This window comes from Colius striatus, chromosome Z, assembly GCF_028858725.1.
Source record: "Colius striatus isolate bColStr4 chromosome Z, bColStr4.1.hap1, whole genome shotgun sequence".
NCBI lineage: Eukaryota > Metazoa > Chordata > Aves > Coliiformes > Coliidae > Colius > Colius striatus.
In genome coordinates, this window is record NC_084790.1 from 88459481 (window position 1) to 88477884 (window position 18404).

The 18404-nt window shown below is 44.0% G+C and overlaps 1 protein-coding gene across 4 annotated transcripts in view; it reads left to right on the forward strand.

Annotated features, from left to right (window-relative positions):
* NEDD4L (NEDD4 like E3 ubiquitin protein ligase) overlaps positions 1-18404 on the forward strand; it is a 190127-nt gene that overhangs the window by 122996 nt on the left and 48727 nt on the right. For all 4 annotated transcript variants that reach the window (XM_062019381.1, XM_062019380.1, XM_062019378.1 and 1 more), the window contains 5 exons: positions 12173-12223; positions 13829-13890; positions 13995-14097; positions 14979-15145; positions 17234-17366. In XM_062019381.1, the coding sequence (XP_061875365.1) occupies positions 12173-12223; positions 13829-13890; positions 13995-14097; positions 14979-15145; positions 17234-17366 (516 nt within the window). The remainder of the gene's footprint in view (positions 1-12172; positions 12224-13828; positions 13891-13994; positions 14098-14978; positions 15146-17233; positions 17367-18404) is intronic.

The following is an 18404-nucleotide window of genomic DNA, read 5'->3' on the forward strand; positions in this document are numbered from 1 at the left end:
CTGGACACGTTCCTGTGTGACCTGATCTAGGTGGGACCTGCTATGTCAGGGGGCTGGGCTGGATGATCTCTAAAGGTCCCTTCCAACCCCCACCATGCTGTGATTCTATGAGGAACTAAACAACAGAAAATAAAGATGTGATGTTAGGCACCTACAGGACATGACAGCTGAGTCTGTGATACAAAACATCTTGTATATTTTGTTACCTGTCTCTGTTTGCAGCCTGCAGGTCACACATTTGCAGGCCAGTTACAGTTGATGAGCACAGTGCATACGTGTGCACACAGCCATTCTTCAGTCTTCCCTGTGCATTTAGCTCTCCATCCCATATGATGGAGCACTGCTGAGAGACAGTGTTCTCAGAACAGTGTATGGTCTCATACCCTTTCTCACCACCTGACCCTGCCAGTGGCCGTCAGATCACTGCCTCCACAGGTGATCTAGGGCCACCAAATGATGTTTGCATGAATGTCCATCACAGAGCCCTTCTTGCTGCCTTTGGTGTTACCCACCAGTACTTCAGGGATTTGAAAAGTTAGGAAATAACAGAGCTTAAATTTGCTTAGGATAAATATAAGCTGTGCTCTGAACCACATCAGACAGGCTCTGCATTCAGCCCTGAATAGTCCAAGCCCCAATCATTTAGGCACGTGTGTGCTGAAACACGGAGCAGGACATTCATGGTCTGAGAGTGGACTTTGATAATTTTACTTTAATCAGAAACTGCAGGGATTAAAATAAGAATCATGCCAGCCAGCTCAGAAATCAAGCACTGTCTGGGTTGGAATGTGGCATCTGTTTAAACAGTACACAGAAATAGTACACAACCATTTTCAGGTCGGGAAGCTGAGAACATCATGATCGACAGAAAATGCCAAGGGAATCATAGGTGGGTGGAGTGTTATTACCCAGCCTGGTGTTGGTCCAGGGAACCAAAACATCTCTGAAAACCTGTGTGGGATTGTTGATAACTGCAGCTGATTAGGACTTGCCTCTGCATCACAGGGAGGTGTCATGAGACAGCAATACAAGTTCTGTAGTATCTTTTTAGTGCTTTTCTTTTTGTGTCTTCCTTTTCTGTCCAGCAGTTCAGTTTCACCTACCAACATCAGTGAGACATCACTGCCAGTGGTATGCAGGTGTTGCTGGTTCCCAGACCAAGGCAATCAACAGCATGTTTTCTCACCACAAAAGGGTTCAGTGAGAACCCCTTTGTAATCATTCCTGACCCATGTCTGTTCTACTTCTTCTTCTCTGCCTCCAGCTTCTGTGCTGTGCCACCCACCTTCCTCTGTTAGGCCAGTGAAATTGTGAAAAGTCATTTAGCAAACTGCATCAGGCAATGAATGTTCTTTCTTCAAGCCAGCTTGATTTCTTGATCTAGTCCATGCTAGCAGAATGGGAGGTGCAAGTTACCACAGTGCCAGGGAGGAAACAAGCAGAACACGTGGGATCAGGAATTGCTTGATCTGCTTTTGTCACTACACACCAGTTGCACTGATTGTCCACAAGAATGTTGTTGCATGGATTTGGAATTCTTGTACCAGTCAATCCTTTACCTAAATTATTTTCTTGTGTTTGCTTAGTAAATGACTGGCTGCAGCTGTTGACGTGCTTCCTACAGTTACCTTGTGGGTAGCTGAGTCATGCTGTTTCACTGCATGCATCTGCACTGATACCGTAGCATCATGTGGGTGTTTGGGGTACTGCATCTCAGGTGATGGCTTGTTAACCATCCAAAGTATCCTTTCTTTTGACTTTTCAGATTCATGTCACCCACATGAATTCATTTGGCATGGAAATAAAGTCCTAAGAGAAGCAAAAGTGAGTTGTGCACTTGGCACAGTCAGGCACATACTGGTCAAGTTTACTGTGTAGGAATAACGGGGTTTTTAATGCTGTTTAGGCATCATACAATTTTCAGGCACTTTCAGAAGTTTTCTGTGTAACTTTTGGACAGTTTTAACAAATAGGAAGGTTTCCAAAAGCACAAGGCTGAAGGCTATTAAGCCTTGATGAAAATCCTAGGCGTCAGAAGACACAACAGAGGATTTAACCAATTTGACCTATTAATAATCTGCATCATGGAAGTTTTTATTTGGGAGGAGAATTGGGTGTATTAGGAGTGTGTGTTTGTGTACACATGGCTTTTTTTCAATAGTATTTTCAGTTGACCAGGGTTTTTCTGCTTTTCGGGTTCCTCTAAGGCATATCAGTTGAATGATAATGTGTTAAATTGCCCCCTGGCTGCTCCCAGAGCTTGCTTGGAAATATATATGAATAAATCTTACGAAGATACAAATGAAAACATAAACCAGAAAGATATGTGTGAAAATTCAGCAGGAAACTGTAGTTAAGAAAACAGGGAAATCATCTGCTAGAGGTTGCCTTACATACCTGAGCTCAGCAGTTAAGTCTGAAGGAGGTCTTCAGTGTCTGGAGCTGGAAGCCTCTGTATGAACACAGGTCCTAGGAGAGAAGGCAGTTGCATACCAGACCTTCTTTCAATGTAAAACATCTGCAGCAGGTCAAACATGGCCATATCACCTTATCCAAACTAAGGAAATTGAGAAGAGGGATTTTTTTCTACTTAGTAGTCACAGGATCATTGAAAAGGGGAGCCTGGAACAGACCTCTGGAGATCCTGGAATTGTTTAGATTGGAAAAGACCTTTGGGAGCAGGTCCAGCCATTACTCCAGCACTGCCATGTCCACCACTGAACCATGATCCCTCTGTACAGTGAGAGTTCCTGCCCTCAAGCAGAGCTATGCACCTGCCCAGCTTGTGAACTCACTGAGGGTGGACTTGATCTCTTCCTCCGGTTCAGTGGTGAAGATGTTAAACAGAACAGGGGTCAAGCACTCAGAGAACAACTGATCTTGCCGTTAAAGACTGGGGTAAAAAGAGAGTAAATACCTCAGCATTTCCCTCACACTTCATCACTGGGCTGCCCTCTGCATTCAATAAGGGATAGAGATTCTCTTCAGCCCTCCTTTTGTTCCTCATACATTGGTAGAAACATTTTCTATTTCTTTCATATCAGTGGCCAGTTTAAGTGAAAGCTGACCTTTGGCTCTACTAATTTGCCCCCTGCATCACCTCACAACACCCTGCTGAATTGCCTGCCCCTTCCTCCAATGTCATAGACTCTCCTTTCTTTCCCCAAGTTCCAGCCAAAGCTCTGTGTTCGGCCTGGCTGGTCTTCACCAGTGCTCACCCATCAGCACGTGGGGATGCTCTGCTCCTGCGCCTCAAAGATTTCCTTCTTGAAATCAGTCCAGTCCTCCTGGACCCCTTCATCCTTCAGGACTGCCTCCCAAGGGGCTCTGTCAACCAGGCCCCTAAACAGACCAAAGTCTGCCCTCTCTAAGCCCAGGGTGACAGTTCTGCTGACCTTCTCCAAGAACCAAAAACTCTGTTGATATTTTGCAATTGCTGTGTCAAATTGTCTCATCCACCCGCTGCTCAAGTCCAGGTCAAACGGAGCACGTTGCTCAGGGCCTTGTCTGGTTGGGTTTTGAGTATCTCCAGTGATGGGAAATCCAGTGTCTTTAGGCAGCCTGTTCCAGCATTTGACCAGTCTCACCATATAGAAGTTTTGGTTTATTTTAAAGGGAGATTCCTGTGTTCCAATTGCTGCCTGTTGCTGCTTGTCCTGTTGCTGCCAAGTCTGACTTAATCTTCTTTACTTCCCCCACTCAGACATTTATACACAGACCTAAAATGCTTAATTCCTGTTGTCAGTTCCAACTGTGGCACCCAGTTGTTAACCTGCAAGACCTTCCCACTCCTCCTGCAGATCCTTCACATCACTGGTGCAACTTTTTGATGAAAGACCTGACTGATGTCTTTTGTTCCTCTGTTACTTTCTGAACTTCAGATTCATATTTAGGCTGGAATAAAGCTAAACTGACTTAAGCTGCCTGTCATAGTTATTCAGGTGTGCTCAGCTGTTACTCAGATCTTGTTTTGTTTTGCAGTGGTTACTGTACCATCACGGTTTATCTTATAGTGGGTACTATACTTAGGAGTGCTTAAAAGAATTCAGATTAAATAGCAGGTGTACATCTGGGGTAATATCATCTCTTATTCCAGAGCTGAAATCAGGAAGTACTCCTGCAAGAACAGTCTTACAAGAAAATGTAAGGAGAGGACAATTTTCATTGATATGTGCTTGTCTAGAATCTCACATACTGAGCAGTGTTCCAGTTTTACTTGGGATTTCCTTCTCCTGAGGGCTGTTTTATCTGTGTGACTCTTTTTCAGACAGATTAATGTGTCTCATCCTTCAAAGCTCATTAGAACTCTCCCTGAAGCAATGTCTTGCTGAATTTGAGATTATTCTGAGATTTTGTTTAAAAATGAGCTGTCAGTAATTAAGAGTCTGTACCAGCTTGACTGTTAACAATAGACACTTTCCCTTCTGGGAAGCAGCAAACTTACACATTTGAAATTAAGATCAATGCAGTGCTTTATTCATACTTTTTCTTTTGAAACGTGTCTCTCACTTTGTGACACCACCAAGATAAATTGAGGTGCACATATAGAATCAGAATGGTGGGGGTTGGAAGGGACCTTTAGAGCTCATCCAGTCCAACCCCCCTGCAGAAGCAGGTTCCACCTAGATCAGGTCACACAGGAACGTGTCCAGGTGGGTCTTGAAGCCCTCCAAGGAAGGAGCCTCCACACCCTCCCTGGGCAGCCTGGGCCAGGGCTCCCTCACTCAAACACTCAAACAGTTTGTCCTGATGTTCCAATGGAACTGTTTGTTCTAGATTCTTTCCATTACCAGAAAAAAGTGCTGCCCCAACCTCCCGACACCCACCAGTGAGATATTTGTCAATATTAACAAGATTCCCCCTCAGTCTCCTCCAGACTAAACAGCCCCAGGTCCCGCAGCCTTTCCTCACAAGGAAGATGCTCCAGTCCCCTGAGCATCAGGTCACCCCCAGCCTGGCCTGGGGCAGGGGGTTGTTCCTCCCCAGCTGCAGGACTCTGCCCTTGCCCTTGTTGAACCTCAGCAGGTTCCTCTGTGCCCAACTCTCCAACTGGTCAAGATCCCACTGAATGGCAGCACAGCCTCTGGTGCATCAGCCAGTGCTCCCAGTTGGGTGCCAGCAGGGAACTTGCTGAGGGTCCCTCTGTGCCCTCACCCAGGTGGTTGATGAAGATGTTGAACCAGACTGGCCCCAGAACCCATCCCTGTGGAACTCCACTGGCCACAGGCCTCCAACTCCATTCTGTGCCATTGATCCCCACCCTCTGGGCTCTGTCATTCAGCCAGCTCTCCATCCACCTCACCTCCACTCATCCAGCCACACTGCCTGAGCTTTCTGATGAGGATGTTGTGGGAGACAGTGTCCAAAGCCTTGCTGAAGTCAAGGTACCATCATAAGTTTCACCAGAGTTTTCGTGTTCTGTACCTAGATGTTGATGGATTATTTCCTTTCTTTTGTTTTTACCAGACTCAGGGCTTTCAGGGTGATGTAACTTTATCCCAGGCTTTTCTCACTTGCTATGCAACTTGCCTATATATCAGATTGCAGACTAATTTTTACATGCATGTGGCTTGTGAGTGTCACCTTGTCACCCAAATCCCATATGCTGAACAGTTGTTTCACGTTGTGAGTTGTTTGGCACAAGGTAGAATTTTGAAGTAGTTCTTTTGTTTCAGAATGGTTTTTTAAGCTTTTTAAGTCGGTGACTGCTGATAAACCTTAATAGTCATGAAGTGTTTTCCTGTGCTGTTGCCTTTGGTCATAACTGTCTTCTAATCTTGCCTTTAATGGTACCATAGGTGAAGTACAAACTCTACTATGTAGTAAAATTCTACTCACAGTTACTGTGTTCTGTTTTGAACTCATATCTTCTTTTTCCCTTCTGGTAGTTGTTACGTATGCTGCTTGTCCTTATCATCCATGATTGCACGTCTCCTTCTGTATTACCTTTAAAACTAAAAGGAAAATCAAGTGCCTGAACCTTGCCACTCCTACTGCCCCCAAAAATTGTACCTGAGACTTACTTATTTTTGGAAGTGAACAGTAGTTATGAGTATGCAAGGGCAACGTCCAGTGTAATGATTCCTTAATGCAGAATCTGAGTGTGCTGTGCCTCAGAGGAAGCAATTGGTTGACCTTGAAGTTTCCTGATGGTTTTTGGGAGGCAGGAATAGAAGTCATCAAGGAAGATGTGAATCATTCTTTAATTGCTGTTTTTTCTAAGCTTCTTCCACCATCTGTGCTGACTGGCTGAGATACACACAAGGGCTGGGTGGTTGATAGTGAAATACGTCCTCCTGTTGGCTCTTAGCTTGCAACTTCAGTCCGTGCAATGGGACGGCAAACCTGTGTGCAGTCTGTTAGAGGTTGTAGTGGGATTTTTGTGACTTTAGGGCTAGATTGGGTGGTTAATTTTGTGCTGCCTGGGGCTGCTGGGAACTCTGAGGACCTGTGTTGAGTGGTTCTTGTACTGCATTCTTTTACATTTCCTCCATGACCATTCCAACAGCTGCTTGACTGAACAAATATTCAGTGTTATTTTCAGGGAATGAAGTCCAGTAATCAGTTTAAATTGCAGACTGGGTTGAAACATTACTATTAGATTCTATTTTAATGTAAATTCAACTGCAATGTTGACTCATTTGACTATTGAAGCAAGAATGTCTGGCTTTATTTTCCTGATGTTGCACATTACTTAACACAAATGTGTTGTGCTGGATGAATTCCATGAACCTCAACAGGTTAGGCATCCTTTTTCCCATTGTAATTTGCTGTGTATCTATCTGAGGTGTCTATATTTGTGTGGTGACCAGGTTTCGTTGCAACGTCTGTGTTGATATAATGGGTAACTCTCACATGCTTGAGAAGATTCACTGTACAGAATACCTATCATGCCTGATGTGTTTGAACACATGAAAGAGAAATGAAAGGATTACTTGCATTAGTACTGCTTTTCTGCAAGATCGATGTGTAAATAAACTAGATGGTTGGACAGATTTGGGTTTCCTAAACAGACAGGATGTGTTTGTGTCTCTGCCTAAAAATAGAAGTGACTACCTTTCATTTGGAGGGAGCTGTCAGGAAAACAGGACAGTGTCTGAAGTGCTGAGATTAGACATCCTTTGTAAAACTGAATAAATGCCAGCTTTTAAAAACAGGGCTCATTTACTAACTCCGATAACAATGACCCTTTTTGTTACTTTCAAGTAACAGTATTCTAAAGTGGACTTTTGTCCTGTTGTGGTCCTCCCCAAGCTGTGTTAACTCATGCAGGGTCTCACCTAGGTGTTTCACACAGACATGGCATCCCTCCATCACACAGCCCCTATCTAGCAGGGCTCCTGCTGCTGGCAGTGACAGGCAGAGCAGCTCCAGGCATTGCACAGCTGTGCTGCTGCTGCCAGGATGTTCCAGGGAAGAAGTCACAAGTTGGGAGTGACTGTTTCTGACAACTCCAGCTGGTCAATAAGGTTTTGTCATAAAGCTGAAACAATAAAATGGGCAGTAAAGATTTTGCTGGCAGCTGCAGGCTGTTTCCAGTGAATTAACTTTTCCTTCTGTTCACTGCTTAAAAATATTAATTAATTGCATAACTTCATATAATGTTATACAATGACCTCTATAAAATAAAGGTTATAATGACAAATATAAACAGCATTACCTAGACTGCTCTGAAAAATAGTTCAGTAATTCACATTGTAGGTTGGTGAGCATCTGCATCCTGTGTTCTTCGTGGCGAGAGTAGATTACTCACCATCTTGGAGGGGAAGAAAAGATCAGGCTTGAGGAGGAATTTGCAGTGTAATATGCAACTAAACAGGCAAGCTTGTGTGTTGGATATCCCTTTTGTTTTAGGGAGAAAGAAGTTTTTGAAACAGACATTGTTATATTGAGGAGTGGGAAAAAAAAGGTACTGGAAATTCAGTTCATGATAGAGCGGGAAGAAGGTTCGTATGGCTTGAGAGATGCCGTTCCTGGAAGCAGCAAGCCTCAAGGTGACGGTGCCTAAGTGTTACAAATGTGGAGGCCTACAAGACAAAATTGTTTCCACAGAACAAAAATGTCCTAAAGTACTAAATATGTATGTACTACCACCACCATCACCCCCTAAATAACTTATAAACAAATGTATGTGTCTTGTCAAGCATTGCGTGCAGATTCAGTTCTGCAGTGACTGCATTCATGCTAGAAGTAGCTGAGAATGAATTGTTTTAAGCCGTGACTGCAGCTGACAGGCAGAGCCGGGCTGGAACTAAGGATATCTCAGTTCTGCTCTAAAATAGACAGCAATGGATTTTGTTGGTTCAGCTGGTTTGAAGCCTGGCTTTCTGAAAACTTGGTCTTGCGTAGAAGTGAAGCCTGAGACTTGTACAGTTCTTACAGCCCAGTGAGCCATTGTGGCTGTAGCACAGCCAGATTCCAGAGCATCTGTACGTGACTGATAATATCAGTTGCTCAGTATAGATGCAGCAGTTCTCATGATCTCTAGGTATGTTAAAAACAGATAAATACCTGTAATACTTACAGCACAGCTACCTACAGAACACAACAGGTATCTCAGGGTTGGTACTTGGCACCTCTGTGTGTGTCCATTCAGAAACACTCCAAAGCAACTTCGTAGACTCATCTCTTTGTGTCCCTATCACCTGCACCAATCCATCAGTGAAGTTTCATCCCCATCTCAGGCGCAGAGGAGTGACCCTCTTCCCTACATCCATAGTGAAACTGCATCTACGGCTGGTCACAGTTCTGTTTCTAACCAACTTGAAGATTTTCTGTGTCCATGGGTTGTATTTCTTTCTTGAACTAAAAGCAGCATGAGCAGATCTCGACAGAGCTATCTGTTTTATTCTGAGTAGTAAATTGAGGAACTGTGTTGAAGCAGAATGTGGAAGATACTTGCTGTTTGCCATTAATAAGGGATAGATATGTTGCTCTCTGAAAGTGGTGCATGCTGCCAGGTTTTGCCAGTAGTTGCTATGAAGAAGTCAAAATTCTGTGGTGAAAAGTCTATTAGCTATTTTTACTGAAAATCGAAAACAAATGCAGGTTCCTTGAATGTCTGTGTTATTCCATGGGCACAATGCACAGCAGCACGTGTCCATGCTCTGGGGATGAGAGGACTTCGGAGCAGAAACAGAAGTCTTATGATGTTATCACATAAAATATTCAATCTAATATTAAACATAATGCTCTACTACAAGAAATAATGTGAACTTGGCTTTGGGACAGCAGCGTGGACTTCCTGGAATTCAGGTTATTTGGGAATCATGGGGCCTGGTCTCTGGGATCATAAACAGTGTGTGGGACAAATTGTTTTCCCAGACAGGGAGTTGATTTCTGAAGAATGCACTGTGCTTTATCTTGAAAATGCGTCTCTCGCTACCGAGTACCAGCTCACAGAGCAAACACGAACGTGCCGCTTCATCGCCGGCAGGTTCCTCCGAGGCTGCCTCAGCAGAGCTTTCTGCTCGGCCTCCCCATCGCTGGCCTTGCTGCTCTGGCCCAAATGGTCTTGCTGCTCTGCTCCCCAGGGCCTTGCTGCTCTGGCCCAAACCCACCTCATCTGGTCAGTGAGAGATGAGCAGACGTGGCCTGGGCCTGGTTTTGTCGATGTGGTGCTTTTGGGGGCCTGGGCCTGGTTTTGTCAGTGTGGTGCTTTTGGGGGCCTGGGCCTGGTTTTGTCGGTGTGGTGTTTTTTGCATATGTTTCAGATGACGTGTTTCAGGCCCAAATGACACTCTGTGAAAGACTTCCTCAGGCGCTGATGGGCTGTGAAAGAAATGATAAGCAGTGATGGTGATTAAGAGTGTAGAGACCTCAGTGTGACATCGTTGCTATCCCTCTTTTGATGCCTTCTGCGAGGACCCTGTGTTCGCCTCAGGAGGGGTTTTGCAGCCCTGAGGGTGAGCATTTGGTTAACCTCTGAGAGAGGAAGAGCAGGAGATGGCTTCTGCTGGTGAGAGCTCAGAGGAATGGCGTACTGGTGCACCTTAATGGCATCTGTCCCTTCCCCAGGACTCAGAGGCTGCCCAGTTCCTCTGGGGATCCGGTTGCACAAAGGGAAGCTTGAGTCTGTTTTCTGACAGCCTCTTCTTTCAACAAGTTCGCTGAGGCTCTCAGTGGTTTTGTGTAGTTTCTGGGTTACTGAGTTTTTCACCACATTTGTAATGTCTTCCATCACAGCAAAGTGGAAGTCTTAATCTCAGCCACTAAAATGGGGAGCTGGTCTTGCAAATGAGCAAATTACAACCATGACCAATGAGCAGATCAGATTAGCGGTGAAGCTGCCTTGTCAGCGTGTTTATGTTCATCACTGCCATGTGAGAGACCCTGCACAGCTCTGAAGATACTCTCCCTAGATCGTGTCCAAAGTGGAATTGTGTGCACCTGGTTAGGTTAAGTGTAAACACGCTGATAAAAGTCTATCAGAAAGGTGAACTGTTTATAAAGGACAACTTGCAGTATTTCTGAATATCACTGGCCCAGGCACCACACCTCCTCTTTACAGCACTTGGGAGCACCTGGGCCTGGTGTTGCAGGCCAACACGCTGCTGCTTGTAGTCTTTGCTCTCTTTGTGATGGGAGCTTGTGACTTGATTCATTTTCCCTGCATTTTTGGTTTGCACAGGGTGTGTTGAAGGTGGATGGATAGTAGCAGCTACACTTCAAAGAAAAATCACCCTGAGATTTAGATTAACTGACAGGCATCTCTGCTCTTGAGGTGATGCTGTTAATCACAACAATTGTTAAAATGCTGAAGTTTCAAGGTGTCTCTAAGTGGTATAGATGATACCTGAGCAGTGCTTTAAAGTTGTAATTTGTTTAAAGCAATCACAGTCTGTTCTGAGCTCAAATACCTAGAGTAGTTTAATATACAGAGTGAGCAGTCATTGTTTGGTGAGAAAATTGGTGAGAGCTGTTTGTTTCTAGGCTTTATTGAGCCATCGAGTGAGTGATAGCAGCTCACATTTTGCCTCTTAAAGTTTATCCTTCCTTTGTTCACCTCTGCTAATATTTCTTACTTCTTTACTTCTGGATGTCCTTCTAAGTGGATTACTAGGAATGCACTGAGGTTTGAATTTTTATGCCCTTCAAAGTGATGAGTGTGAATGGGTGATTAGGCCACTGCCTGCACTCCAGTCTGAGCATCTTCACGGAGTATGCAGAGGTCAGACAGGTCTTTGAACTTCTAGACTTTGAAGGGCTTTCTTTATCCTGTCACCTTCATAGTTGTAAAATGGGTACAGAATATAGGTGCTGGAGTTCTACCAGCAATAAAGGTACGATTAGGTAGGGACAAGGTTCCCCTGTCAGCTTGTCATTGGTTCCACCCTGGGAGATGGTGCCTTTGGCTTGTCTGATCTGAGACAAGGTGGTGATAAAACAGGTAGTGAAGAGCCTGCAGAAGAGTACTGTGTGTCACTTCCACATGGACATAAGTGTGCATAAGTGAACCTGTGATGGTGCTGCGATAGCATAACCACATCCCCATGCTTAACCTGAAGCAGTATGCTAATGATCAAGTGTTCAGGTGAGAAATACAAGATTATAAAAAGGTTTTCCTCTTGAAGTCACTACTCTGAATTAATGGAAACACATTCTTCAGAGAAAAACACCAAAAGTTCTAATCCTTTGTTTTCTGTTGGATACAGTGATAAAATGAAGTTTTGTTTTGAGGAAAAGTTCCTAACAATTCACGTAGTTCTGTCTTCACTGTTTGGATGTTGGGTTCTCCTCTCTCATCCCTGTCAGATGTGTATACGAGGTGAAAATTCCTTAAAATTCCGTATTCTTTAAAGAGTGTTTTTAAAAGTCAGCAAGACTTGACACGGACATCTCAACAACACGGTGAACAGTAACGTCACTCTGGCTATTGATGCAAGTGGAGACCATCAGAAGAGTAGATTATAGCTTTGATTTTTGAAATATGTCAAAGGAAACAGACTTTTGTTGGTATGTAACAGACAGCCTCTGAGTAAGACGCTGTTTTAGACTGTCAGAGAAAATAGATACGGCAACAGATAATGTGCAGCAATAAAGATGTAGAATCCATTAACTGCTAAAATAACCATCTTTGCTTTTGTTTCATTGTGACTGGATTGATGCCTATAATTTTTTGCTTTTCTGATGTAAAACTACTCCTTATTCTGCCTTTTTTTCTGTTTGACAGACTAGAGACGACTTCCTGGGCCAAGTGGATGTGCCCCTTAATCATCTTCCGGTAAGCAGTGCTTTGTCTCAGCGTGAACTGAGGGAAGTGGTGTCCTTGTCAGGGAAAGGGAGGACAGTTGTTCTCTGCTATCTGTTGAATTTCTCAACATTGGTGTTTGCTTGTTACCCTAATTCTTCCTTAAAATCCTTGTCTGGTCTGAGTCAGCTCATGGATGTCATATGGCCAATAGACTGGTTGTTGCTCTCCATTATTATTGTCTGTTGATTATTGTCTGATTAGTCTTCTGGCTTTGTCCTTTTCACGATTTTCACTTATAGTTGAAACAGTTACATTGTCCCTTAGCAAAGCCAGCAACGTGCCCTCGTGGGCAAGAAGCCAATGGCAGCCTGGAGCATCCAGCAGAGTGTGGGCAGCAGGGCCAGGGAGGTTCTGCTCCCCCTCTGCTCTGCCACATCTGCTGAGGCCTCATCTGGAGTCCTGTGTCCAGTTGTGGGCTCCCCAGCTGCAGAGGGACAGGGAACTGCTGCAGAGAGGCCAGTGCAGGGCCAGCAAGATGCTCAGGGCACTGGAGCATCTTCCTTGTGAGGAAAGGCTGCGGGACCTGGGGCTGTTTAGTCTGGAGGAGACTGAGGGGGGAGCTCATTAATATTGACAAATATCTCACTGGTGGGTGTCAGGAGGTTGGGGCAGCACTTTTTTCCTGTTGTCTCCAGTGACAGGACAAGGGGTGATGGGATGAAGCTGGAACACAAACAGTTGCATTGAAACATCAGGACAAACTGTTTGAGTGTTTGAGTGAGAGAGCCCTGGCCCAGGCTGCCCAGGGAGGGTGTGGAGGCTCCTTCCTTGGAGGGCTTCAAGACCCACCTGGACACGTTCCTGTGTGACCTGATCTAGGTGACCCTGCTTCTGCAGGGGGGTTGGACTGGATGATCTTTAGGGGTCCCTTCCAACCCTACCATTCTGTGATTCTATGATTCTTCACCTTCTTGTTTTAGAAATGGTAGTTTTGTACCTAGAGCATCTGTGTTCTCATCAACATTAAGGATGTAACGTACTTGATAAGAGTGCCGAAGCTGTTGTGTAATAGAAAGTTTTTGGTATTTCAGGCTTTATGAAACTGGAATGGAAAGCAGAAGATGTAATCTGTCAGCATCATAGTATTACTTACGTGCATCACAAAACATTTCAGAGTCTCAATTATATTTTAACGTCTTACCTGCTTTGAAATAAAAAGTGAAGTCCAACTGAGGAGGAGTTTTGTTTCATTGCTTTCTAGTGGGCAGAAATAATACTGCTTTGAAATAGATGCCACCTTTTCTGATGCTGCTATTGGCTGACTGGGAAAAGTTGTAAGGAGTTTGTTTAATCAGTCTTTTCCACGTCTCTGAACTGTGAATGTTGTGCGCACTCACAAACGAGCCTTTGTTCAGCCCATGACTGGTGTTTGCAGTGACAGCTGGTGGAGTGCTGCAGCAACTGTGGGTTATCACCTAGGGGATATCACACGCTGGGGAGGGTCTGCCTGCTCTGACTTCATTATTTAAACCTCTTCCCTAGCATTTCTGCCACATGTGTGATGTGAATGCTCTTTTTATGTCTCCCTATGTGTTCACAAGCCTACTAATTCACCATTTTCTTAAATGCTTTTAGACTGAAGACCCAACCATGGAAAGGCCGTACACATTTAAGGATTTCCTTCTCAGACCAAGAAGGTGAGGGGCAGGACCTTTGTATTTTGAAACATTTCTTACTTCAAGGTTTGTTATTTGCAACTATGGAAGGTTTGTGTAACGAAATGTGCCTCATTCTCTTCTAGCCACAAATCCCGTGTAAAGGGCTTCTTGAGACTGAAGATGGCTTATATGCCAAAAAATGGTGGCCAAGAGGAAGAAAACAGTGATCAAAGGGATGAATCTGAGGTAAGGCTTAATGCTTGTGGAAGCATTTGAGTTATTAGAGGTCCAAGTATAATTGTAGAAAGAGCTGTACCTTGAAAGATAAAGCCCTGGTAGCAGCGTCAGTAGCAGCTTACCTTCCCCTCTCCAGCATTTTTTCATGGTTTTTGTTGTTTTCTTTTAACTGTAACCTACTGTTTTCTCATCCATTTCAACTATGTCAGCTTCCACAAGGAATTCTAAAGTTTGTCTGACACAGTTTGTGAGCAAGTAGAAGTGGAAGTGATGCCAAGTAGAAGAATTCAGAAAGTCTGTGCAAGGAATTCATAAACATACCAGTATCAGGTGCCTCTTCAGAGGCCATGTCAAAATGCAACGTTTTTCTTTATTTCCTTAACAGCTTTGACTTTGCTTTACATGAGTAAAGCTCATGTGAGCACAGCAGGTTGTAACTCCTCATCCATGTTAAGAATTAGCTGCAGTTAGGGCTGACAAAGTGAACGCCAAGCTTGCCTTACTTACCGATAGTGTGCGGCCGTCACCTTTGCTTGGGAATAAGGGCTCTTATCCCAGACCATACATCTCTGAGTGCAGAAGCCAGCAGTGGATTCTCTCTGCTACTTGACTGGGAACCTGAATGTAGCTACCAGCAGCAGAGGCAAGCACCCAGATACGTTTGGGACTCTCTGTTTTAACAGACTGATATGATTTTAGGGTTTTTGTCGTTGAAACGAGGTGCACGCTGTAACCACAGAGTTTATTGCTATGTGGGCTACATTTCAGTAGTTTTGTACTTCTCTCTGGAGAATGAATCTGCACCTCCATGCTGACAATGGCAGCAGTGAAAGAACTTCACTTCCCCTTGAACTTGACCATTTACATGTTTCTGTTTCTTCTTCCACAAGCATGGGTGGGATGTGGTCGATCCCAATGACTCCGCATCTCAGCGTCAGGAGGAGTTGCCACCTCCTCCGTTGCCTCCTGGGTGGGAAGAGAAGGTGGACAACCTGGGGCGGACTTACTACGTCAACCATAACAACAGGACTACTCAGTGGCATCGACCAAGTTTGATGTAAGTGACGGTGTGGTACAGCATGCAAAATTATCAGTAAGGGTAGTGATTGTTTTCCACAAACACAACCGTTTCGAGTTTACAACTCCAAGGCCAGAGGAAGCATTGAGCAAGACCTGTGTGAAGCAGTTTATAAAGGCACACTGTTCTTTTCAGAAGCAGGTTGATCATTATTTTGGTGCTGTCCCATGGATCTGAAATATGATTCAGGGAAAAATTTTCAAGGACACGGTAGTAAGTTGAGAACAAAAGTCTGAATATCTTCAGTTAAAAAGGAAACATCCCTTTTTTTAAAGAATAAAAGAGACTTCCCTACCCCAGGAAATCACATGTACTCATACGTATTCTGGAGACTGCTAGCAAATCTGAAGAGGTGGGAGGGAAGTCAGTGCAGTAACGATGTGCCTGAGAGTACTGGGAGACAGATGCAGAATTTGTCACTAAGTAATTTAACAGGAATAAATTACTTCATTGTACAGAGACTGTTGAATCTCTGCCCAATCAATTCTATTATAAAGTTTTAATTAAGTTAAACTGATTAACTTTGAGGACATCCTGATTTTTATTCAGCGTATGGGCTGCATTACCTACATAAACTGCTTGTGCTAATGAGGAGTTCCTTTTCAGGCCCTCATTATACATTTCTTATGATTAGATGTATAAAGCTGTGCCAAGCTTGCATTTTAAAAAGTCTGTATAATTGCCAGTGTGAAGAGTTCCACTGAAGTCATGCATTAGCTAAACATCTTGCATTCTTTTTATGTAGCAACTATTCTTCCACTGTTGCTTATTATAACAGTAATGCTTATTCTTTCTTGAATATTCATAATCATAGCTCAGTTACACAAATGTGTCGTCCTTATTGCACAGAATCACTGAATGGTGGGGTTTGGAAGGGACCTTAAGAGCTCATCCAGCCCAACCCCCTGCTCAAGCAGGTCCCACCTAGATCAGGTCACACAGGAACGTGTCCAGGTGGGTTTGGAAACCTCCTGAGTAGGAGCCAAGACAAGAAGTATGAATAGTGCCTCAAATGTGGCCCCACTGCTGAACACAGAGGCTGCCCTGGTGTCTGAGGATGCAGAGAAGGCTGAAGTACTGGATGCCTTCTTTGCTTCAGTCTGTATGGCCAAGGCTGACCCTTGGGAAGCCCAGTCCGGCAAGGATAACAGGATGGCCAGGGCAGCAGAGAACTTGCCCTGGGTGGAAGAGGAAGAGGTTAAAGACTTGTTGGCCAAGCTTAAGGCTCATAGGTCAATGGGTCCTGATGGGATGCATCCTAGAGTGCTGAGAGAGCTGCTGATGTGATTGCTAAGGCTCTCTCCATCATTTTTGACCAACCATGGAGGACAGGCCAATGTTCCACAAGCCAGGCAGATCGCCATCAAGGAAAGTGGGATATTTTCCATTTCCATCACAGCTGTTGTGAGCCAAGTGAGTGGATGCAGCCAGTTTGAAGAGTTATCCGTCTCACAACAGCTCACATTTGGTTTGGCTGTCACAAAAAGAAAACAATAGTTGATGTAAAGGCAGGGGCAAAGGTAAAGCCTCTGTCAGGAATTATTCTGGTCATCAGAGGGAAGGATGAGTGATGACATGTTAATGTATTCGAGTGTTAAGTTCTCTTACTTTTCAGCCAGCTTTAATGTATAAAGAGTATTAATTTCCACTGTACATGACAAGTACAAGTTAGTCCTGGGGAGATTCTGGTTGGACACAAGAGGAAAAAAAATCACAGTATGAACAATCAGCCACTGGAATAATCTCCCCAGGGAAGTGGTGGATTCCTCACCTCTGAGTTTCAGCTGTCTTTTCCAGACCAAGAAAGACTGGACCAGATGGTCCTTGAGGCCCCTTCCAACCTGGTGCCCTGTGATTCTGTGACATTTTGAATTGCTTCTAGTTTTATTTACTTTAGATTGAGGTCTCCTATTTGTGAAGCCCGACGTATGCAAGAGCAGCCAGTTTTAGCCTCCAAAGCACTAGTGTGGGTTTGAAAGCAATGGACAAAGTAGGTGTTCTAGTTTAACATTCATTACTTTCTTGTGCTTTTCTCCTTCACATGCTTTTCTGTCCTCCCCTGTCCAGTGATGTGGGATCTGATTCAGACAACAATATCAGACAAATAAACCAAGAAGCAGCCCATAGGCGGTTCCGGTCTCGGAGACACATCAGTGAGGATTTGGAACCAGAACCTACGGAGAGTGGGGATATTCCTGAGGTATGTAAACATCTTGGGTTTAAGAAGGTGACTAAACTCCGAGCTGGTGTGTTTCCCATTTGTGAGCTAATTACTATGTGACCTGCACAGTCATGTTTTTGCGTGGTGTTATTGGAAATTGCCTCAGTGAAATACCAGTGGCACAATAAAAATCCTAAGCAGAGCTGAACTTTCAAGGTCCTGTGTGTTTGTGGGTGCCTGATAACGTATGCACGACGCTAAACACCACGCAGATGCTGGGAGAAACGTTTGTAATCCCAAGCGTTGTTACATGATGGAAACACTTCCGATATTCAACTTTGAAAAACAGTGGCAGAAGTTGTAAAAAGAAGAGAAACATGCTGTCTGGAACTGCCATGAACTTCAGTTTCCTTTAGTGCCTTGATTAGGGGAAGGAGAGGTGCTGTGTTTGTTTCCCAGAATGCTTGGTTTTAGAGACCTGAGACCTTATTCTTCAGGGTGAGTGTTTGTTTAATTTATAGCTAAACTATATGAACTTTTGTAGATATTTTTGTGACTGAGAGGTTTTGTGCAAAGCTCTAATTCCATTAAACTTTTAAGAAACATTTGTTGCCTAAATCACAGACAGGATTCCTTGTGAAAGCTAGTTTGGTTTGCTGAACGTTATTCAGAGCAACAAATAGATTGCAGAAACTATCGTTGCACTCATCACTTGTTAGCACTTGATTTGCAGATACTAACACATATTCACTTTTATGCATTTTATTCTAAATCAACAGTTTTTTACAAGTTTTTAGCAAGAGTGCAGAGTTGGTTACGTTCTGAACAAAACTTCAAACAGGGTTTATGTAATGAGAGCTCTTTTTTGTGCATCGGTTTCTGTGCTGAGTCACAAAGCGATTCACCATCAACTTGATGTGTCACCATCAACTTGAGGACCATTTTGAAGTCTACATGAAAACCTGTTTTTCCCTGTGACTGCTTTGCCCAGAGGAGAATGTTTGTGTGTTCTAGGGCTTGGTTTATTTAGTTAAATGTTAAGGCTGATTATCACACCTGTGTTTGTCACAGTGAGGT